General features: G+C 32.5%; 3 protein-coding genes across 6 annotated transcripts; all 3 read right to left on the bottom strand.

Annotated features, from left to right (window-relative positions):
* Positions 1–1,265: 1,265 nt before the first annotated feature.
* LOC106425126 (thionin-like protein 2) lies at positions 1,266–1,897 on the bottom strand. 2 transcript variants are annotated; one of them, XM_048779383.1, is made up of 3 exons: positions 1,771–1,873; positions 1,540–1,704; positions 1,266–1,327 (listed from the first exon to the last, which is right to left on the bottom strand). In XM_048779383.1, the coding sequence occupies exons 1-3, from the start codon at positions 1,871–1,873 to the stop codon at positions 1,266–1,268; spliced, it is 330 nt and encodes a 109-aa protein (XP_048635340.1). The 2 variants fall into 2 exon arrangements, with proteins under 2 accessions (XP_048635340.1, XP_048635339.1); XM_048779382.1 differs by having other exon boundaries at positions 1,540–1,897.
* A 6,088-nt stretch (positions 1,898–7,985) lies between these two features.
* LOC106428812 (transmembrane protein 53) lies at positions 7,986–10,860 on the bottom strand. 2 transcript variants are annotated; one of them, XM_048779385.1, is made up of 5 exons: positions 10,728–10,860; positions 10,032–10,153; positions 9,011–9,865; positions 8,621–8,820; positions 7,986–8,540 (listed from the first exon to the last, which is right to left on the bottom strand). In XM_048779385.1, the coding sequence occupies exons 3-5, from the start codon at positions 9,851–9,853 to the stop codon at positions 8,270–8,272; spliced, it is 1,314 nt and encodes a 437-aa protein (XP_048635342.1). In that variant the 5' UTR covers positions 9,854–9,865; positions 10,032–10,153; positions 10,728–10,860; the 3' UTR covers positions 7,986–8,269. The 2 variants fall into 2 exon arrangements, with proteins under 2 accessions (XP_048635342.1, XP_048635341.1); XM_048779384.1 differs by having other exon boundaries at positions 9,011–9,912.
* A 5,977-nt stretch (positions 10,861–16,837) lies between these two features.
* LOC106428877 (myosin-1) lies at positions 16,838–23,758 on the bottom strand. 2 transcript variants are annotated; one of them, XM_048779388.1, is made up of 24 exons: positions 23,505–23,757; positions 22,693–22,970; positions 22,516–22,617; positions 22,291–22,434; positions 22,048–22,198; positions 21,931–21,958; positions 21,663–21,828; positions 21,517–21,580; positions 21,402–21,415; positions 21,221–21,305; positions 21,008–21,111; positions 20,760–20,898; positions 20,433–20,551; positions 20,187–20,339; positions 19,894–19,983; positions 19,710–19,787; positions 19,419–19,577; positions 19,058–19,264; positions 18,653–18,858; positions 18,425–18,560; positions 18,210–18,339; positions 17,989–18,135; positions 17,833–17,900; positions 16,838–17,723 (listed from the first exon to the last, which is right to left on the bottom strand). In XM_048779388.1, exons 2-24 carry the CDS (start codon positions 22,963–22,965, stop codon positions 17,046–17,048), a joined length of 3,441 nt encoding a protein of 1,146 aa, XP_048635345.1. In that variant the 5' UTR covers positions 22,966–22,970; positions 23,505–23,757; the 3' UTR covers positions 16,838–17,045. The 2 variants fall into 2 exon arrangements, with proteins under 2 accessions (XP_048635345.1, XP_048635343.1); XM_048779386.1 differs by having other exon boundaries at positions 21,663–21,958; positions 23,505–23,758.
* Positions 23,759–24,573: the final 815 nt, after the last annotated feature.

Genomic DNA, 24,573 nt, shown 5'->3' on the forward strand with positions numbered 1-24,573 from the left:
CCAGCATAGATCTAAGACTTTAGGAGCATTTTAAGAATCTGCTGAGAAAGTTATATATTTGGAGATTCAAAAAGGATCTTCATTGTTTTTTTTTTCTGAATATAAATTCCTGCCTGAAAAATTCAAAAAGTTTATTTAAAAAGATTAGAAATTTAATGGGAAAGTGAAAGTAGAACATACAAATGAAAACTACGGCCAGAGAAAACAGAATTATGATTCTAAGCTCAATTAATCTCACAAAAATTATTATTCTTCACAAGTCTAACAGGAGAAGAACAGATATGCAACAAAATAGGAGCCTTACCACCACATCATTAAACCAAATCGAGCAAAGACTTGCGTTACCTAAACCGAAACCAGGAAGCTAGGCTGTAAGAAAAGTGTTCCCAAAATAAATCCCTTACACATCTCCTGGTGTGAAAAAAAAAGAAGAAGAGAAAACTAAATCAGCATTGATAAAGAAGAAATCAGTGGGAGCATCGCAAGAGCAATGGCAAACAACGGCTGCTAAGATCAACAGGGCAGTTTAATTGAAACTGGCACTATTTTGGTTAATTGAATAAGGAATTACCGAACAAAGGCAAGATAGTGGGTCATGCCTTTAGTATTTGCTAAAGAACAAATAGCTTCATCCATGGAGACAAAAGTACCAGCAAGTGAACTTGCCCTTTGGTTTCATCGCTATAGTGTCAATTTCTTGAGATGAGGTTTTCGGGATTGAATGGAAGAAATTTAAGACAAAGTGGTTTATAAAGAAGGAGAAAGAGAAGAAGGTGAAACGAACTCATTAAGAAGTATTGAAGAACACCATTGATTGACAGCAGATGAGACTTAGCTCAGTAACGTAGATTTGACGAAGAGGAAAGTAGAAGACGAAGTCAAAGGATGATCTTGGGCCTTTAACATGTATAATGAGCCCAGCAAAGAGAGTAATTTTTATTTTCGACAGAAATCAATATGACATGGCAGTTTGGACGATTTTTAGTGGATGAATTTTAAATCTGACGTGGACAGGCTCTCCTTTCAGCATATCTCCCTTTTAGTATTGTTAGATTATAACAGTAATTTTAAACATCCTTTCTTTTATCATTTTTTTCTTTGGTTGATAGTTTCATATGTTGATTAGCTTGTAACACAAATAATTCCAAACTGAAAATAAGTATTTATTTTGATTAAATATTGTAGTGATACAAACTACACTAGTTCATATATTTGATACTCAAACATCTATTTTATCATAAACAGAACATTTAATAAATTTGCTTTTAGCTCTTGTTGGAGCACTTGTCTGAGCATGAATCCACACAGTCCACAACTTTGTCTACATCTGCTTATTCCACAAACAACAACAAAAAACCATCAACTAAGTAATTGTTAACTAAGATCCATAATAATAGATCTTATGTATGACAAAAAGAAAGATACTATATATATATGTGGTTATCAATTAATAAGATATATTCAGATAATCAAGAAATAAAATGTTTTTGTAGTAATGAAATAAAATAGCTTTCTTAGAATAAATAAAAAAAGACTTACTGGGATTCTGAAGAGAAGAAAGAACAAGACAATGATGACTAGCACAACCAAGTTTACAGAAATAATCGTTATGGTCAATTTTTTTGTTTGCCAAAATCATTTGTGAAGGAGGAGTAGGAATATTTGATGTTGGAGGAAGAAGACAAGTCATGAGACAAGTGAATGGGCACATCAAACCAGTGGGAAACTTCTTCTCGATGGCACAACTCACTATACAACCTGGAAAACAACTTCTAAAAGGATTAGTTTGAGCTTGAGCTTCTGTCTGAACAACAAAGTTCCCAATGACTATCATCATGGTAATGAACATTATGGTCATTCTTTTGCTTTCCATTTTGTGGTTTGAAGAGATGATTATAAAATTGGAGGTTACTTAATTGTTTGTTAATCGTAGATGCTGTTAACTTATGTTGCTAATTGTTTATATATAGATTTTGGAACTTTCTGTAGAATAAGCTATTGACAGAAAATAACGAAACAAATCTTATGTAATAGTTAACATTTATACAGTGAACAACATTACGTATTAGGTGTATAATTATGGAGCGGCTTATATGATAATATTATCGTTTAATTTTATTTGCATCCGGTTTGTTGATTATATTATTCTGTTTGTGAAATAAAAATTTGCATTAGCATAAATATGTGCAAGCTGTTTCAGATATACATCTACTTAAATACATGAATTCTATTTTTTCTTGTTTTTATGTATGATGAATTTGTCATCTGTGTAATAGTGTTTAAAAATATGTGTAATAAGTTTTCGATTTGGTGCTTATATTATTCCATTTGTGAGGTAAAATTTTGCATTAATGTAAATATACGCAAGTTGGTGGAAGCACCGTAGTCTAATGGTTAAGGTTTAAAGGTTTTTATACTCATGTCTGGGTTCAAATCTCAGACTATGCAATTTATTTGCAGATTACATGAAATCCAGGTTTCAAATATAAGAAAACGATTTATTAAACAGTTATGCAGACTACGAAAGAAAGATTTACAAGAGATCTTTAATATGGTGCAAGTAAATCTGGTCAGACGTGGATCTTCATAGGACGGCATCAAGTGATGCAGTTAGGCGTAGGTCTTCATAAGACATGTAGTATTGTCGGTTGTCGAATCGTCTATGTAATCTTTCTCATATCATAATTGTAAGATCATAATAAATAAGTGTTAAAAAAAAATATACGCAAGTTGTTTTCAGATATATCTCTATTTAAATTCATGAATCTACTTTTTCTTGTTTTGACATATCATGAATCCCACTATATAAAAGCAACTAATTTCAAGCATTCTTAGGCATGCCACATATGATAAAATATTTAGAACCAATCATTTAGTCATGTCATTATGAATTTCTTAATGACAAATTGCTGGGCCTCACAAAACCTTCACACTAATTCAATGTATCATTCCAGCCAATAGCATATCATATTCCTCCCTCTTCGTTAACCCTAACCTCCACAATTCTTATAAGCTTAAAATAGTTAAGGCAAATTACACTACACCATTAAATAATTCATACCACCATCTTTCAAAATTCCGGCTAGATAGATACACTTTCTCCACTGTTCAGAGCCATTAACACCTTAATCAGATCAAAAACCCCAACCTAACGACTCTCTTCAACTTCCCCATCTCCATCTATATAACCCTTTAGCCACTTACGAAGCTCAAGTATTCTCCAAAGTTATATGAAAATACCTACCGCAGCTATGGCTGGACAAACTCCAACTCAACTGCACGAAATCCAGTCGAGGCGTGTTGAAGAAGAGTTAGAGTTTGTATTATGATCAGAGTACGCAAATTTCTGTCTAGATCGGCCATTTAGATCCCTGCAACTGAATCGCCACTGCCGAAGAGACGACGTAGCAGAAGATGAAAGATGTTTTTTCGTTCGAGAACTTTCGTATTGAATCTCTTCATAAACTCTTGGTAAGCTTATGTTAAGTTTAATGTTCTAAATCTGATCTGATTTGATTCGATATTATACATCGACGAAATTAAGCTTTTAAATTTAGTCATGATAATTGATACTGTTATGAAAAATTCCTTTGAGATTAGGAAGCATAAGTATATTGAAGCTCCAGATTGGTAATGATTTGTTTTTTTAAAAAAATTATTGCTCGAATGTATGGTTTGTCTATGCTCTTTCTTGATTAATAGTGTTTGTATGATTTTTTGCAGAAATGACAAAGCAAATCTGCTCAAATATTAGCCACAGACCTGAAAGTTTTTGCGGCTTTCAACTAACTTTACAAAGAGATCACTCAGCTTCTGACTCTAGAGAATTTTAGGTAAATTTTCTGTTCACTTTATATAACTGAATTTTCTGGAAAGCATACACTTTGGTGTTTAAGAGTGTGTGTGTGTTTGATATCTCCACAAGGAAAACGAGAAATTGTTAAAATATGTTGATACAAAATCAGCCAGAAATATAATGTATACTGTGTTGCAGAAGCTGATCGAGGGAAATCCTTTGTTTGATGTGAAGCTTCCCTTTCCCAGTTTCAAGGCTTCCCAGCTCAGAACTTTGATCAATCAAAGGTGAATTTCCTATATATTTCTTCAAACAGAAGGGTCAAGTTTTCAATGTTATTTTGTGCGGAATATTACATCTCGAATTGGCAGAACCAGCTATGTCAACGAGGCCAGATCTAGAGTTCAACACATCAACCAAATTGACAAAATTATCCATTTCTTTTTTGATGTATGCCATCAAAATTTAATCTAATCTTTAACTCGAGTCCTGAAATGGCTTTTTGTTGCAGGTTGTACAAAGTCTTGAACATTCTTGAGTTCAATAGCACGAGGCAAAATATGCCAATAATAGTGCATGATAAAGATGGAAAACTCTGACTACTTTTTGAAAAACCAAATAAGTAAGTGTAACTGGTGATTTCATATAACAAAGTATACATATCTTCCTTTTCAAATTATTTTATGCCACTTCCTTTTCAAAAAATTTGGAGAATGCATGCTTGATCATTAGTATATTATACACATATGGGATTGGTTATATAATACACTGAAAACGTAGCTCCAATTGCTGATTTTTCATGGGATGTTAACGCAACGATATTGCTATCTTTATTACAAACTCATGTTGGATGTGATCTTGACTTCAGGAATCTTTTATTTTCCTAGATTGATAATTCTAGAAGCAGAAGCATGTAATACAAAGTTTGGATATTTATAGTTAATTAACTAACTTGTCATGATCTGTGTTTGTACCAGGTCAAAGTTGGGTGCACAAGGCAGGAAGCAACTGTGCTTAATAATGATTTACTATACACATGCTTTACTATATTTACTCTGAAATTCTATCTGAATAAAATATTTTCATATCTTTTTTTTCATTTTTTCATTAAAACATATATATTTCATTTTATCATTAAAATAAATATTTGGATAATTAAGTAATTTCAAATTTATTTAAAATAAATTTATATTTCATTTTTATTTTAAACAAAACTTTTAAATATTTAGTTAATGTCGTATTTATTTTAAAATTAAATTTATATTTCATTTTAACTAAAACAAAATTTTAAAATATCTAACTAATTTTGTTATGGGCAATTCTCTCAAATAGACCTTTTTTATTTTGAAAATTTTAATATTTTTTAGTTTTTAAAATTTGAAATCATACTCCCAAAACCCTACCCCTTAACTCTAAACCTTAAATCATAAACCCTAAGCCCTAAATTATAAATCCTAAACCCAAAAATACACCCCTAATAAAACTTTTTTGGTCATTTTGATATTTGAGGTCTATATTTGTTATAAAAACTTTTTTAGGTCTATCCTAGGATATTTCTCTTTTGTAATTACAACTAAAGACATGTATAGTTTTGTATTAATCTGTGATTTAATTTAATATAATATAATACTTTTTTAAAAAAATTGATCCTTCAGCAGTAAAATTTTTCAATTTAGAATATTGTATATCACATGATTTAAAATATGCTTTCACTCAAAATTTAAAACAAATAAAATAAATTATTGTAAATGAACTATAAAATTATTGTGTTTTAAAATGTTTTATAAACAATTAGTAATATTGTAAATGTAGTGAAATTTTTTGTAAATTAACAAATTTGAATCATGTAATCCGCGCGTAGCGCGGAAAACGAATCTAGTTTGTGTAATGGTTTTTAAAAATATTTGTATTAATGTCTGTGAAAAAAATACTTCTTTTGATTATCACGTATTCTATTGCATTTAGATTCAGTCGTTCAGAGAAATGCCCCAGTAATAACAAGAGTGTAAAACAATACCAGTTTCTGAAATAAGGATATATCCAATTTAGAGTCGTGCCGATAAAAATATCTGAGTAGATTCCGCAAAATAAAAATAAAAATGAAAATAAGAGAAAAAAGAATATCTGAGTAGATTCCGTATGGTTATATACCCTTCAAGACTATTAATAAGTGTTCAAATATTCTTACCTTCAAATAAAAATAAACGACAATAACTAGTAACTCATTTTAAAAATGTATGGAATTAGAATTAACGAAGAAAATTGAATGCAATAAGATAATTTGAAGAATTAAAAGAATGATATACGTATTTATTTTTCATTCATGTCATTCTTTTTAATATCATGAATGATTTTTAACGTGATTCATAATTTTTCTGTTTATCCCACATAAATTTGTGGAATCAAATTTTTGTTTTTTCCAGTTAATTGTTTTTTTTTTTCGAATCCTCATAGTGACTAATTCCACATGATTTCATTCATAAAAAGTGCATTCAAGTTACAACCAACATAAATTAAGTATTTAGGCCCTGTTCGTTTGTACATCTGGAAGATGCATCCAGATGGTTCATCTAGATGTCTTATCCAGATGCTCCATCTGGGTGTTGTTCGTTTCTTCATTTCGTCCATGCATCCAAATGAATCATCTGAATGCAACTATGTTCGTTTGCTTGTCATTTTTTAACTTTCATCTCCATCTAGATGGACTTGTTAATAAAATGACTAAAATATAACTTTTTACGTTTCGGCGGAAAAATAGCATTTTTACGGTTTTGGCCGAAAATATTTTTGCGGTTTTTGAGGAAATATGTGTTTTTTCGCGATAAAGTGCATTTTTATGGTTTTGGCGGAAAAATACGTTTTTTGCGGGTTAGACGGAAAAAGTGTGTTTTGAAGTTTTGGCGGGAAAAATACATTTTTTCCAGTTTTGGCGGAAAAATACATTTTTCCGGTTTTGGCGAGAAAATACATTTTTCTGGTTTTGGCGGGAAAATACATTTTTCCGGTTTTGGTGGGAAAATGCGCTTTTCCGGTTTTGGTGGGAAAATGCGTTTTTCCGGTTTTGGCGGGAAAAATACAATTTTCCGGTTTTGGTGGGAAAATACGTTTTTCCGGTTTTGGCGGGAAAATGCGTTTTTCCGGTTTTGGCGGGAAATGCGTTTTTCCGGTTTTGGCGGTAAAATTTCATTTTCCGGTTTTGGCGGTAAAATACATTTTTCCGGTTTTGGCGGGAAAATGCGTTTTCCGGTTTTGGCGGGAAAATATATTTTTTCGGTTTTGGCGGGAAAATGCGTTTTTCCGGTTTTGGCGGGAAAATGCGTTTTTCCGGTTTTGGCGGGAAAATGCGTTTTTCGGTTTTGGCGGGAAAATATATTTTTCTGTTTTGGCGGGAAAACGCGTTTTTCCGGTTTTGGCGGGAAATGCATTTTTTCGGTTTTGGCGAGAAAATGCGTTTTTTTTTTGTTTTGGCGAGAAAATGCGTTGTTTCCGGTTTTGGCGGGAAAATGTTTTTTGCGGTTTTGGCCGGAAAATGCTTTTGAAGTTTTGGCGGGAATATGCGTTTTTTGAGTTTTGGTCGAAAAGTGTGGTTTTACTGGTTTAGCCGAAAAATGAGTTTTAATGAAAATATATGTTTTATGTTTTTTTTGCAGAAAAATGCATCTTGCAGTTTTGGCGGGAAAGTGTATTTTTCCGTTTTGCGAGAAAATACATTTTTTGGTTATAGCGAAAAAATGTAAATGCAAAAAAAATAGAATTTACGGTTTGAAAATAATATTTTGATTTTAAAAGATCATTTTTGTCATTTATTATTTTGGACTGAACTAGATGCATCTGCATCCAGATGCACCATCAAGACTCACCTTCATTTGGGTGAGAATTTGAGATGAATTCAGCTGGGTGATCCATCTGGATGTAGCATTATAATGCACTAAACGAACATCAATTTGCATCTTCACCCAGATGGATCACCTGGGTGAGCAAACGAACAGGACCTTAATGTGTTTATTGAGGTTTTCACTACTAAATCAAAATTTTAATCGGGTTTGTTCAAATCTTCTTAGGTTTACAGGATTTTTGGGTTTTCGACTACTCTTTTAAGTTTGGGTCAGGTTCCAGATAATCGCGCAGTACAAAATCCGTTCGGATATTTTTCTTGACTGAATACAAACTCAAGTTTTTTTTGCTTAGGTTTCAGATCAAATCTTAGGTCAGTTACACATTCTCAGGCATGTCAAAAGTACAAATAACAATAAAAACAACACGAGGTCCCTCTCTTGAATCTCCATACTCCTAAATGTACAAAGTCCAAACATTTACAAGAGAAGAAACAATCTGTTAACTGTAGTAATTCAATCTATACACAAATCCAAACCAAAAGAATCATCAAGTAGTCTTTTTCTTTTCTTTTCTCAGTATAAAAATGTCCCAAAGAATCAAAGTTAGCAACAACAACAACACTTGTGTGGACGGTCGCTATGAAGAATGATTGCAACAAGCAAGGACAAAGTTGTCCATGAAATGGTTGAGCTCAGCTGTATAAAGCTCTGGGTTACTCCTGAAATGGTCTACATGAGGTGAAGATATGAAGTTGCAGGCACGGACCTCGTGCCCTGCTTTCCTCTGCTCTACAATGAATGACTCAACTTGCCCCGCGGGTATAACTCTATCCGCAGAGCTGTAAATGTACAACTGTGGACATCTTGGTTGTGACGATGATAAAGTCTCTAGAACATCAGCTAGTCTCCTGTAACAGCACGAGTTTGGTTGTGAAACATTGCATTTGTGTGATGAAAGGCGCCTTTTTGTGTGTGAGGGAGCTTTTACCTGTTTACTTTGGGAAGATTAAGAATCACGGCGAAGAACTTCTCCAGAATCATAAGCAAAGCTGTTTCTGTTGCAGCGGGTTTAGGCTCGGAGAAGTTTATACGTGCTCCCATGTTTGACTCAAATGACGAGCTTCCGGATCCTTTAGTGGCTACACTGTTTTTCTTCAAGAATGCGGCGGAGAAACCTGATGCCCATACCTGCGTTTACAAGCCAAATTAGTATCCATAAAGCTCAACTGAACAGTGCAGATATCTATGACAGGAATAGCACCCAAACAAAACAAAACATCATTTAACAAATCAGAACCATAAGCCTCACAAGTTAAGTCTCATTTTATGGCTATATGACCATATAACACAAGCTATGAATTCAAGAACCATCGCTTACAGTAGGATCAGCAGCAGCAACAGGAGCTGAGTCCACTATGCACCCTTTAACCCTTCCCATCAATGAAGAATCTTGCTTCTGAAACTTTTCCAAAATGGCTCCATATGTTAACCATCCGGTGTTGCTGAAGGTATGAAAGACGAGATTCTTCTGATCCTCTTCATCCAACCAATCAGCCAAATGGTTAACCAGCGACTCAATGTTCTTCTCTGCTTTTCCTCCAACTTGGTAGCTCATAATCTCATTCATGGGGAGAGTAAACGTGATCACATGGTAACCCCTTGAAGTATACCACTCCGCATATTTCTTCATATGCTTCTGCTTAGATCCAAGCCACCCAAGCAAAACCACAACGGTCCTATTCTTCTCCAACGCACATCTCGAGGAACCAGACAGATCAACAGCATCAGTCTCAGGCAAATGCCACTTGTAAGAAACATCTGGAACAACAAGAGAGGCCCCAGTTGTGAATGCTGCTGGTTTTGATGCCTTAGCCAACTCCGCAGACTGATAAGCGCTACGAAGAGCAGGCAACAAAGTAAGAGAAGGAGCGAGAGTACAGCTGGGGTTAGGAGCTAGGAGATCAACATTTGGTACAGGGAGACGAATCCTGGACATGAAAGATAAATCAGCGAGCTTGGAGGCTGAGATATGAGAAACCCATAATGACTTTTCATCCTGAACAGAACTAGACACTGAAGCAGCAATTGGCTCTGGTTCAGAACCTCGAACTAGTGATCTAAGAGAGGAGAACTTGTCAGAGACATCAGCAGAGACGGAAGCGGCGATAACAGCAGCAGCAGCAACAAGTGGGCGTTGGATACTCCCAGACAAATAACTCATGATGGCCACAATCTAAATCCAAAACTAGCATAAAAGTCTCAATGCAATCGAAAGGACTCCTGTTATATAAGAAGAGAGATACTATTGTAAAATATAAGTATACACACACACACACACAAAACACATGTTGAAAACGCGTGTAAAGACTACAAGATTGTTGGGACATGCTGTAAATTACCTGGAAGCAAAGGTTCCTTTTGATTCTTCAAACGAACTCGGGCTGTCAAGTAATGACAGCCCGACCACAATGTAGTAATTGATTTGGTCAGAGTCAAATCTCTCTTTTAACACGCGGCTACTCTGCAATAAATCGTTTCAAGTCAATCACATGTATTATTTGAATTAAACCAGCTCGAAGCTAACTACTAAAATAAAAGATTTACTATGATGTTGACACAAAAGGAAAAGAAAAGAAAAAAAAAACTTTTATGGTCTCTAAAATCATGAGGATCCCACCGCCAACAATGATAACAAAGCTATGATTTTTAGATGAAAATATATCTTATCTTGCCTCCAGAAAATATAAGAAAAAAAAACTATAAAATTCAAAGATAGATCATAATGATCCCCAATAATTAACAATGGAGTCAAATTGCTTGTTTCCCCCGAATTTTTTTGCAAAAAAGGACCCACCAACCAACCACGAGAAATCCCGAATTAATCACATGGAGCACGACGTGGTGATTGCGACCACCACCCAACCCCCATTCTACAGAAGAAGCAGGACAATGATAATTCGATGGAAACCAAAAAAGATCGAATTTCAGAAGATTAATCAATGTAAAACTGAAGATGCTGAGAGAGAGAGAGAGACAAAACGATTGTGAGTAATGTTGTGATTTAGAGAGAGAGAAAGAAAGGAAGGAGAACTCACCGCAGAGAGAAACGGAGAAGAGGGAGATGAGTCTTTTTTTCTTTTTCTTTCTTTCTTTCTGTGTTTAGGGCAACGATAGTTGATTTAATATTCTCTTCAGATATATATATATATACCGCCTTCAAATAGAACAAAAAAAAACTATTTATTGTTTTGTTTTCTTATAACAAGTTTAATTATAAAAACAATTTAATTTGATATAAAAACAATTTAGTTATCTTTAAAAAAAATATTAGTGTCTTTTTTACAATTTATTTATTTGTTTCGTACTTATGTTTATTTTGTAAAAGCTTTATGGATCTGATAACTAGTAATATTTTACACCAAAAAAACACTAGTAATATTAGGCTAAAGGAGTGTAGCGAAATTTGTCAAGAAAGTTGTTTATTATATATATGTAAGATTATATCGACTGTACTAACTTATTTTATTCTTTTTTATAGTGAAATAATTTCAAAATAAAAGAAAAATGTTCTTTATTCCTTATCGATATGAAATAAATGACATTTCCTTTTTGAAGTAAACTTTTATTTAACCACAAAAATGTTCAATTGACGTATGAATCGTACCATCCCACCACTTGGATGTGGAGCATAAAGACATTGATGTTCTGTGACGCAAATATTAACAAAAAAGGTTCATAAACGAGTTATATCATGTGGCTCAGAATCAGACGGTGTAAAGAAGGCAGGGTATAATTATTGAAAATCCTTTTGAAGTGTCATATTTTTGTCAAAAAAAATTATAATAATTTCTTGTCAATTTTTATGTGAAAGAATATTCGATTTGGATATCCAATAAAAAAATGGGTATGGGGGAATCTTGGTTTTACACAGTACGCCAAGTTGTCCCCACCACCACCATTTCAATCTCTTCCTTCCTTTTTGGAAGTGTTGTGAGATTTGACTTTTATTCCTAATCATCAGACCAAAGTGTTTGGATTCGTCTTAATCTTCTGCAAACTTACTTTCTTTCTGAAATATATACTTATGTATCATCTTAAGCGCCCTATTCTTTATAGAATAAACATGTTACGTAATAGTTATGTTTTTTTTGTTATGATTCGTCAAATCCTGAATCAATCATTCAACTAAAATGCCAAAACCGAATTGACATTACTTTGCTGAAGTTACACAAATGAATTCTCATGAATTCTCATTGTTTTATTCTAGTATTCTATATACATTTTGCATTATTACTTTCTATCGAGGAGAAACCTTATATATTCTCCAAAATTGGTGATTTTTTTTTTAAAAGTATTCAAACTTAATATATACTACACAATACAAGAACACTTTAGCTCTAGTTCCATCTTTTAAATGAATTATGTTCATCTTTTGCTTACACGTCTAAGTGTGCAAGAAGTTCTTTTACCCGTTGCTTAAGCAAATAAAAAACACAAACTTAGCTTTGAATATCATATTAAAACTACAAAAGAAGTAATTTACAAACTTAAGTTATAATCTGAATGATCATAGAATCCTTCACATTGAATAATAGCAAATTCCATTAACTACTTTCATTACTAGAAAAGCAAAAAAAAACCAGCCAAATCCTTAACAGCAAACGACCAATGTTTGCCAGTAAGAATAGTCTTGACCTATATCAATAATCAAAGATCAATCAATACCTGGTGATATTTCTCCTTCCCCACCACTTCCTCTTCACCTTCTCCATCGAACCACTGCTCTCTTCACTCCTTAGGGTTGTCTTTTACATGTTAGAGATTGTTCATGTTTTGTACATTTCAATTTTGCCATCAGTCGCTAAATGTTAAATGACACTAACGGACAAAGAGAAACTACAACACGTCATCACACTAGCTGTAATCAAGGAGAAAATAAATTAAGTTGATGACTGCTTGTTTGGTTTCTAGATTTTAGATTTTGGGTTTTGGTTTTTACTTTTTGGTTTTTGGATTTTGATTTTACAGCAATTTTAGTTTTTCGGTGATTTTAGATTTTGGTTTTTTATTTTTGTTTTTTGCTTTCAAAATAATAAAACAAAAATATTTTTAAAGTAAAATATTTATTCTGGAAATAATAAACTATAAAATATCATTACCAAAACACACAAGCTTATTTAAAAATTGAAAAACAGCAAAGACAAAATAATATAATTCTATGTTTAAACATAAATTATATCTATATATATATTTTTTATTTATTTATGATTTTTATTTATTTTTCTTATACTCATTCATAATATAGTAATATTTTTAGTAAAAAAAAACTGAAAATCGATAGGACAAGTTTTGAAGAAAACCCATGAAAACCATAATTTTTTTTTGTTAGAAATAGATATATTTTTTTTCAAAATAGTTTCTCTGTATTTTTAATTGGTGATTTCTGTAGTTATTAATGTATGAATGTATAACGATTTTAACATAGAAAAAAAAACTAACTACAGTTTGCAAAGAAAAACCAAGAAAACATAGATTTTAGTTTTTGTAGAGAAAAGGTAGTTTTCTTAAAAATCTGATTTTCCTGAATTTGTCTATTTTAGAAAAATCTTGATTGGTAAAAAAATCTTGATTAGAAAAATCTAAACTAAGAATTCCGTACGTACATAATTAAAATCAATAACATTCCAAAAAAATTTCCTATTTTAAAGCAATCACTATAACTAACCATAGCAATCTTATTAACTCTATATCTTATATATTAAAACAGAAGTCATGACTTCTTTTCATGTGTGATTTTTTTAGTTTTGGCCATTCCTAGAAAATATCATATTTAACATAAGTTTATTATTATATCTTTTAATATCTTTATCTTTTTATTTGAAATACAAATGAATATATTTAAAATATTCTAACAAAATCTTTTTAAAATCTTCTTGGAATCTTTTTAAATTTACTTTCAAAAATTAGTTAGTTTTAATTTAAATTATCATAAAATATAATTAGAAATTAAAATTGAATATAGTTTTGGTTTATAAACGAAAATTTAAATAAAATGAAATTAATTAATTTCACAAATACATTTACTAATAATTTTTAAAGATTTTGTTAGAAATAAATATTTATTTTAATTTTATTTTTTTCAAATTTGTTTTCTAATAAAAAAAAATCATAATTTTTTTATGAATGATATTTTTATTTGGACCATCATTTAAATTTTATATTAAATGTATATCACTAATGCTAATATACATAATATTTTTAACTAAGAAATCTCTTGAAAAAGATTATAATAAGATCTTAATTGTCATAAATTGAATATAAATATTTTCAACTAATTTTGCAATTAGTAATGAAATGTTACTAAAAGAATAAGATTATATCCTATTTTATCAATTTTATAATAATATCTGTCATTTTAAAATAAAAATGTTATATTGAACAAAATATGATAAAATTATTTTAAATTGGTAAGTTAACATATTTTATTTTTATTAATATAAAATATTTATGCTAAAAATATAATATGTTGGTAGAACGGGTTAATATTAGTAAACAATATAATACATGTATACAATTTAACTTAACTTAAACTTTTTAATATACAGTAATTTATTATATAAAATTAATAAACATTACTTAAAAATATTGCGATTTGAATTACGGATCATGATTATAATATAAATACAAAATTGTTTTCATATATGTTGTTTCATGCATTAAAAAATTTAGTTTAGTAATCAAACGCAAATTCAATAAGACAAATATATAATAAGCAACATATATATGTGATGATTTTAATTTACAGCATGAAAACTATAAAATTATTATATTTGGCATAATTATACAAACATTTAAATATGTGGGTAACATTAAAAATATATAATAATTATGTAAAACAAATATCTATATATATAAATATGAAAATATATACCCGCACGGTTGTGCGGGTGGAAATCTAGTTCATATTATGTTTTCAAAACTTGCATGATCACTTATCTATCCGGTAGCTTTGTGAGGTTCTGGTGGTTATCTTTAAATTTTTTTTATTAAACCTATCCCACTCGGATCAAACATATATTGCTATCATTATTAGAGCATCTCCAATGTATTACTCTATATTTTACTCCAAAATATTGCAACACCAAAATAGAGTAAGGTTTTACTCCAATGTATTACTCCATTTTCTACTCCAAAATAATATATTTTATTAATAATTGTTAATAATACTTTATATTTATAAAAAAATACTAATTAACCCCAACTATTTATTTTTACAAAATTTCTTTAAAAATATTATTTAAATTAAATATTTATTATTAAAAAGTACAAGAAATAATAAAAATAAAATAAAAGACAATTTATAAATTGGTTTAATAGTGGCATTAGAATATTTTTCTCACAATGATCAACTATACATTTCGTAATAAAACATAAGTATTTTTATCTTTGATATTCCTAAATCGAACAAGAAAATTTTGAAATCAGACATTTTCATCTTATGTAATTTTGATATATGGAGGTGTAGCTTCTCTTCCAAGTTCAGTTGGTGCATCAAATTCACGCTCATCTTTAATTATCATATTATGTAAAATTGTACATGTAGTCATGATGTCATGTAACACATTTTTTTTCCAAAACTGAACAGGTCCTTTCATAATAGCGAAACACAACTATAGATCCTTTTATGTTATCTTTATTTTATATTATTATTTTTGATTATAGTATATATTTTTATGTTGAATTATTAAATAATGGAATATCTTGTTTATTTATGTTATTGTATCATTTTAAAATATTATTTAAGTAAGAAATAAAAACATTAAAGATTTAAAGGATCAATTCACAAATAAAAAAGTTCAACACTAAAATGGAGTAATGAGTAAGATTACTCTATAAATAGAGTAACCCTAGGCATTACTCCATTTTGGAGTTAAAAATAGAATGGAGTTGAAGAAGATTTTACTCTAAAATAATTTTTAGAATAAAAAATGGAGTAGAGTTGGAGATGCCCTTATTCACAAAACAACCTAAACATGTCTAAGAACTCAACTTTTTCTTTTCTCACAAAGCTCATGCCTTTTAATAATTCATGGCGAGTTTAAGTAAAATGTTTATATTCGTGGAAGAAAAACACATCTTTTGGAGGAAACTCTTTTGAAATAACAATAAACAAAATTGAAAGAAATCTCTATCTTAAGTAGGTCTCTTTCTATCTAGACCTGTTATTCCAAGTTAATTTAGATGAATTGCTTCGAGTAAAGCTACATCACCGACAGTAAAAAAAATAAGTCTAAAAGATGAACAGTTAGGTAACATATTGTTTCTCTTTAGCAAAAAAAAAACATATTGTTTTTCGGAAAAAAAATCTGTTAGAAAACCAGATGGGTTTAGTCCAATTTTGAGTCGATAAGTTAAGCCCACTTATTTACTTATAAAAGATTTTAACCATTTAATCTGGAAACTTATGTTAATAGAAAAATTCAAATTGTTACTCAATTATATTGGTCTATATATTAACTTATAAATTATCTTATTAATTTGATCTTTTAATATTTAATGTAGCTTAAGTGCATTAGAATAATATATATACCAAATTCGATTTATATTAGTGAAATTATATGAACAAGAAAATATTTGTTTGACCATTCTAATATTTTATATATGTATTTCTTATTTGTTTTTTAGTTTATATTCATGTTTTTATATATTTACAATAATATAATCTCTTTACTTTAATAGATTTAATGAATCTATAAAATAATTATATATAGTATATATTTATATCATTATAAATTTTCCTATAATTTTATTTCTTCAGTATTATAGAAAACTATTTTACAATGTACATATATATAATACAATTTGATATTCTAAACAATAAATTAGAACATATAAACAATAAGAATGTGATGTGTAAATATGTTTTTATCCGTAAAAATGTAATATGTGTAAACAAATATAATATGATAAATGTTATATATCTATAATATTAAATCTATATATAAATTAGTATTTTTAATCCGTTAAAAATACAAATCCGCGCGAACGCGCGGATCCAAGTCAAACTTAATATATACTACAAAATACAAGAACACTAGCTCTAATTCGATCTTTTAAACTAACTAGTGTATGTTCATCTCTTGCTTATTACACGTCCAAGTGTGCAAGCAAGCAATTCTATTACCCATTGCTTAAGCAACAAAAATAACAAACTTAGCTTTGGATATTATATTAAAACTACAAAAGTAATTTACAAACTTAAGTTATCATTTGTATGATCCTTCACATTGAATAGCAAATATCATTAACTACTTTCATTACCAAAAAGCAAAAAACCCGCCAAATCCTTAAACAGCAAACGACCAGAGTTTGCCTGTAAGAATAATAGTCTCGACCTTCATTCCACAGATCAATCAATACCTAGTGCTATTCCTCCTTCCCCACCACTTCCTCTTCACCTTCTCCATCGAACCACTGCTCTCTTCACTCCCAAGCTTGCTCAGTATCATCTTCGTTTCCCTCAACCTCCCTCCATAATCCTTCTTCCACGTCTCAAACATCTGTTTCAACCTCCTCAGCTCTCTGTCTGGGTTCAAGTTCGCTTCCACCTGACCAGACTTCACTTCCACCAAGAACTTCGCATCATCACCAAACACTTGAGCTCTCTGTTCAAACTCCTCCGCCAACCGTCCAATCACACTAAGACCAGCACTCATAGGCTGTTGTTGTTGTCTCCCCCCTCCTCCGTTGCTTGCCTGACTCTTGAACTGATTACTGCTTGAATCCCAATCCGTTGCGTCACTTGCATTGACCGATGCATCCGAGTTTCTAGCAGAGTCCTCGACCGCTAGGCTTTTCTTTGCTATGGAGAGACTAGATTGCAAAGACCGCATTTGCTTCTGCCAGATTTCTTCCATTGATTTCATCTTTGTCTCGTATTCTGACCAACGGTTCTCGTACTGTTGAAGCCTCTGTTGAAGAATGTCGTTCTCCTCTTCTTTCTCACGCAGAGCAGCTTCAGATTTAAGTACTCTACGTTGAAGGTCGGAAAGTACAGATGCCTTCACTAGTACCTCGCCTGACTCATTTGTCTGCGCAGTTGATTAGTTCCCGAAGCAAAAAATAGATCACAACAATGAGATTACTAAAACAAATAGATACTGTGAGAGGATATGAACGTGAATTCAGTCTTACTAGTACCTTAGTGCCTACAGATTTTAGCCATCTAAGATCTCCTGAGCATCTTCTAACCAACCAACCACGAATTGCTGCAAGAATATTACAGTAACTCAATGTCAAAGATGAAATCAGTTTGAGATTGTATTTCATGAGAAGACCAACAACAAACCCTTTTACCTGACTGTATCAAAACCGACGCATCGGTTATACCCTTATACTGTTTCCTAGCAAACTTGCTTTTAACTTGGCTTTGTATAGTAGCTGCAGCCCTATGCCTCCTTCGTAACTCGGCAAACTCTTTTCTTACTTTATCTCCACGAACAACTGTTGAAAAAGAGGTGGGACTAAGCCATATTTATATCTCATGTTAAAGCACTGAGACAAGAGAGTTGTTATACATGACTGAAGAATGGATATCCCCATTTTAAGCTCCTTCAGGTGACATCGTGCTTGGTATCCTCTAAAAGAGCTTTGGACACGTAAAATGCCATGGAGTGTACGGTTCCTTGTATCTTCAAGAACCCCAATCTGCAATGCAAATGAGACTATTATTCATGCCTCTTCTAAAAGAAAGTCTTTGACATCAAGCAGACTATTAGTCATGCTATTATACCTGTCCGGTTCTGAAAAACAACTTCGTGTAGCCAACTTGGTACATCTCCGGCAAGATATTAAACTGATGGAGGATCGCAACTGAGACACTTAGAGGATCTTTATCAGCAATGTTCTCCACCAGAAGGAAACCATACCTGTTGTGTGATCATTTAAAGAAACAATGTGGTTAGAATATAAGCATGTAAGGTGTCTTGCATAACTGATAAATGATGGATGGCACCGTCACCTTCTGGCAAATTTCTGATGAGACACTCTTGTAGGAAATCCAGACCGTGAGATTCGAACCACTTCTAAGACCCCACAACATCTTAGCTGCTGTAAGACAAGTCCTTGCTCATACAACCCTGGAGACTGAACGTTATTTGGCTTGATGCAACGAATGAAATGTGGGGTAGTGTTCCCTAAACGTTGCATCAATTGGAATAGTTGACCCTAGAGAAAAAGATCCAAGTAGACAATTAATAATCAATTATAATAAAACTGGTAATCTTGCACAAACACAACAAGCTTTGAAGATTTCAAAGTGGTAATCTCGACATCACCATTTATGCAGATAACGAGCTTTAAAGCAAAGCAGGTAACCAAAGCTAAAGTTACATTAAGGTTTGAGTTTGAGGCCAAAACAACCTACCTTAAATTTGGTAGCTACACTCAACCGCTGGGAATCAGCACCACCTGCTTTGTACAAAGGACCGACTACAGGTTTTTCGGATTGGATCAGCATGCTAGAAGCAAACGCTTGAGGAAGGTGGCACGAGCAAGAGGACAAAAGCTGAATAGAATCCAAGTGCAACAGGTCTCTGTTCTTCTCTAGAAATCCTGTTGTGTCATATGTAACCTGATTCAGAACAAAAACAAAAGCTATCAAAAAGCATTCACGACCGAGACTAGATTCATGCTTGCTATCAAATTTCTATATCTCCAAAGAAATGCCTTTTTGTTTCATGGAATGTCTTGTTGATTGGGGTCACTGAGATTTCAAGAGCTATTACCTCTCCTGCATAATGCACAACTGTGAAAAGCTTCTCTCGATCTCCTCTGAAACATGAATTAGAGTGTAGATGCTGTTTTAGCTTGTTTGCAAGTGTCAAATCTGTGCCATTCGGAAATGTTGATTCCTCGTCCAAAAGAGAAAGCAGCCCCAATGGTTTCTGCACAGATATTGAGACTTAGGTTGCTAAAAGTATACATTTTTTAATTAAACTATGGTTTTCTAGTGTATTGAAGGTTAAATGGTATATTATTACGGTGTCCATCTAGCTACCTGGCTTCTAATTATCTACCTTTTCAAAGAGACTCAGACAATCTTGGTTGTCCTCAAAATCAACCCTTGTCCAGTCAATACCATCTTGGATATATTCCTGAAACAATAGAAAGAAAGATTAACACCTTCGATTGGAGAACTACACTACCTGGTAGATTTACTACATAAACATGTATAGTTCAATCAGGAAGGGGATACTTTACCTCTTGCTCCAGCTTGAATAGATGACGGTTAAAGTGTTGCTGCAATCTCTCATTTGCATAATTTATACAGAACTGCTCAAAGCTATTTTTCTGCACAAGAGTGTAAAGTTGTTCCCCAAATCAGTAAGACAGAAAACAAAAATGCATAGATAAACGATTTCAACTACATCAACGATTCATTTGCCAAATATATTATAATGGTTGTCACTATTTAAAGATGCAACTGCAAACTTAAAGGTCTACTGATGTCAGATTGCAACTGTAATTTTTTAAAGGGCAGAAAAGAAGCATACATCAAATGATTCGAAGCCATAGATATCAAGAATGCTGATGGATCTCCCAGTTCGCCTCTTCCCCACTGCAAGAGACTTGTTGATCTGTTCAACCAGCCAGTCAAACAGGCACGAATAAACCGATTTTGCTAAAGCATCTCTTGCATCAATGGCCTGAAAGCAAATCAGCAGAGAAAAAAATGTCAACGATGCTACTTCAACTTTGACTATACACAAAAAATGCTAGTAGTTCTCGTTAAAATATACCTGCGGTAGTGTTAGCTTCTGCACAATGGTATCTTTTCCAACTCTCATGTTACGTTTCGATAAACTTAGCTTAAGCTCATTGATGTTGCACCCAATTAATTTAGCAACAGTTGACAAACCTGAGTTAAGCAACAAACGCTCATACTTCCAACACCAAGACCCAAGAGAACTAAAGAGAAAACTCAGAGACGACGCTCGTAGAAAAGTCAAGAATATATAAAAGAGATCAGTAAAGTGAGTGCAAATTCAACGTTCATAGAGACAAGAAAAGGGAAACATTTACTCAAATAAAGTAGGCATCACCAGTTAGGGACTGAACAGGCTTACTTTCATCTGCCACAGGCTCAACATGGTTTTCATTGTCAATAACGGTGAAGGAAACATTCCCCAGCCATAACACTGCAGCAAGCATTGCGAACACACTTTCTTGATCTTCTTTACTAACATGAACAATGTCAAGAGCTTCCTGTAACATCAAAGAGTCTTTATGTAAATCGAGAGAGAGAGACAAAATAGAATTCTGAAATGAGTAGAGAAGAGGAATAAGAAAGTCTCTTAGTGAAAGAGAGAATTACCTTAACACTATGAAAACGTTCAGCATCATCAACTCCATTGATTGAATAACAGTTACTCTGTCCCAAGTATTTAAACTCATGTGCGCTTGTCAGATTTAGCTTCTCTGTGTATAAATGAATGGAGGAAAAAATAATTCAACAACTGATAGGTCAGAGAGTCTTAAAAATCTCATTTATAAGACTCCTTATAGTGTTCATTTTTCCTAATCATACCTCTAAGTCCAGGTGAAGCCCCAGCACAAAGTTGGTAAAATATATGGTATGACCTTTCCCCTTCAGCACATTGAACCACTCTAGACTGTTAAAATGTGTCAACGTATAAAGACAAAATGTCAGTGAACCATTACAAAAGAGGACAGATATCAAGTAGGGAAAATCATCAATGAGAAGCTACCTTTTCTAGTAAAACTGCAAAATTGGAATAGGCAAAAGAAAATGAAGTTGTGTTAGCTTTGTAAAGGAAAATAATAAACACCTTGAAGTAGTGTGATTTTAAGGTTTACACTTACAGGTCTGAACTTGAGCACCCGATATCTTTCCGCTTTCACTAAAATGAATCTCTATCAGCTTCCCCTGTAAATTTTTATACCAAAACAGTATTGTGAGACATAAGAGAATCAAAATGTACAAAAGAACACAATGATGAAGGGCTTACAAAACGACTAGAGTTATCATTTCTCAAAGTTTTAGCATTTCCAAATGCTTCCAAAATGGGATTAGTCTTAAGTATCTCATACTCGATCCCGCTTCCACCTCCTAGAGCAGCCAAGTATTGCATAGCGATCTTAGCTGTCTCAGTTTTCCCTGCTCCACTCTCGCCGCTGTATGACAAAGAGAATCTTGTAACAAGAATACACCACAATATACCCAAACTAGAAGCACTACATTCGACAAATCCACTTAAAAGATGACGTTTGACTAACCTGATAATGATAGATTGGTTAACCTCATCTGGATATGAAAAGATAAAACTGTGTGAGAACTGAAATGCTTTTAATGATAATGTTCCACAATTAACAAACAAAGAAGCATGATCCCACCGCGTATCATTTCACGAATTGCTGTATCTGCAATGGCATACACATGAGGACTTTCATTTGATTTCTTCCTGTATGCTTCAATGTAGCGATTTCCATACAAAGGAACCTCCTTGAAAGGATTCACAGCCACCAAAACCGGCCCTGCTTTTGTCTACCACCACAAAAGGAAAAAGGTTATAGAATAAAAACAATAGTAAAATGCTGGAAACATATATGGTAACAGATTCAGGAGAAAAGACTTACATATATCATGTCTTGGTTGTACCTATAGTTGAGATTGTACAACACTGATGGCTCATTTAAGTAACTTAGTTGCATTAGATCATCCACTCCATCAAGAATATCAGGATTTGCAGGTACTAGAGTCTCTGATATAACTTTTATAACCTGTTAAAAACAATGCAGAATCAAAACAATTGAAATATTATTAACTCATGCCCTATCTTAGGAATACAAAAGGTCACTTACTTTTCCCTCTGGCAAAGAGATAACAGACTCTTCTCCTGAAGTTGACAGTATCTTCCCAAGCTCCCAGTTACCATTTGGAAGTTGAACCCAAGATTGCAGTACCTAAAGTTGAAAAAAAAACTGTCAAAATCTCATTCCATATACATAAGTTTGTTCTCAGCTTTGGTAAAAACCCACCTTCTTCCGAGCATATGCGCTAGTATCACTCCACCTGCGTTCATCACTCTGAGGCAAGGGCATTGTAGCAGCACCAGGATCCACATCATCAGTTAAAGACTGCTCTTCAAGGGACACACCGTGACCACTATATGGTGAATCCTCACTATCTCCAGCTTGACTAACACCATTCCTCAAGCCAACACTCGCTCTAGAAGAATTTTCACCATCGAATCTGTAGTCTGCTGGCAAAGATTTAAGAGACACCATGGATGGAGTCACCTTTTGGGACATTGTTGCTGCAGGAAAGAAGGAAGGAAGCTAATAAGCTCAAATGAAAGTATCCAAGATGAAAAGAAGACAATCCCATATACATGGTTTCAATCAAAGCTTTTAGAAGAAGAACCCCACTCAAAAAGACCTATCTAGTTTTTGATTAAACATAATGGAGGGGACCATAACTCTAGGACATAGACCGAACTGCTTTTCTTTCTCCCGATCTTCAGTCACTGTTTTCAAGTTCCTCAATCAAATGTTAGGCTAGAGTCTTATCTACAGATCTCATGCATACATTCACCAAAATTTGAACTTTCATTATAAAAAGGTATATTAAATCTTGAGAAGAAGATTATTAAACAAAGAAAGAAACTTTCAACAAATTAAATTTATCAAATTGACAAACAAAAAAAAAAACTAAGTTAGCTAGATACAAAAACTCACTGGACATAAACAAATCGTAAGAAAGCTACGAACTTTATATCTAGTAAAGCAGAATACATAGACTGAGAATACACAAAAAAAAAAAATGCAGAAACTTTCAAATTTTCAAGTACCTTACAAAAAGTTAGATTCTCGGGAGAAAACTTCAGATTCTAAGAGAAGACTGAGAGATCTCAAGCGCAGAAGAGAGTTCTGATTCAGTGACTTCAGACAATGAGAGTAAAAACCAAAATGCCCTGGGAGTAACAGTGGTGAGACTTGCTTTAAAGATTTCAATTTACTGAGAAATTTGGGAAGTGCTGCTGCGAGTGAGTGAAGAAGATGCAGCAGAGCTTTTTCTCTGCTTCACAAGAATAGAAAAAAAAAAGGAAACTGCTGTTTATTTTTGAGCCTTTTATCTTTGAACTCAACAAAAAGAATTACAGTTATTTTTTAATTTTTTAATTCGAAAATTTTGAATGTTTTTTACCACCAACTGAATTTTGGTCACCTCACGTGGTCTGAAATGACGACTATACCCTCATTTTTCTTTTCCTAACTGAAGTTTCAAATTTTTTCTGTTACTGATATTTAATGTTCTTAATTCAGATTACAGTTGTACAAAAAAAAATTCGGATTACACATACGATTCCATCTTTCAAAATTTTGAGATTAACACATACGATTCCATCTTTCAATCTTAACTGAAGTTTCAAAGTTCTATATGCTTAGTTTTCAATATAAATCTGCTGTATTTATGTTTTTCATATGACAATATCAGTTTACTTGAATTTTGATCAGCAGATTGTATATATCTAATAATGATTGTTTCGTTGAGAAAAATAACTCTACCATGTTATCTCGGCCATTGAATTATCAACAAACTAATTAAATTCCTTTCTCAAAAAAAAAAACAACCAAATTAAAGTGCAAGATATAAAGAGATTGTTATCTGTCCAGATATTCTACCATTTTTTTTCAAAAAAACTGGTTGAAAATAAAAATATTAAATTTATTTTCAACGATTAAGTCAACCAAAAATTAATTAACACGATGCTGATTTTTTTATGTATACTAGGTTTTAATGTCCACCGGCACGCCAAGTGTGGGCATTATCCAAGATTCCGTCAGCTCCGAATTTTTTTCCTATTTCTTCATTGTTTGCTAATATGGATCATCTATTTTGGAGAGTCCGGCCAAAGA

This window comes from Brassica napus, chromosome A5 (assembly GCF_020379485.1).
Source record: "Brassica napus cultivar Da-Ae chromosome A5, Da-Ae, whole genome shotgun sequence".
Taxonomy (NCBI): Eukaryota; Viridiplantae; Streptophyta; class Magnoliopsida; order Brassicales; family Brassicaceae; genus Brassica; species Brassica napus.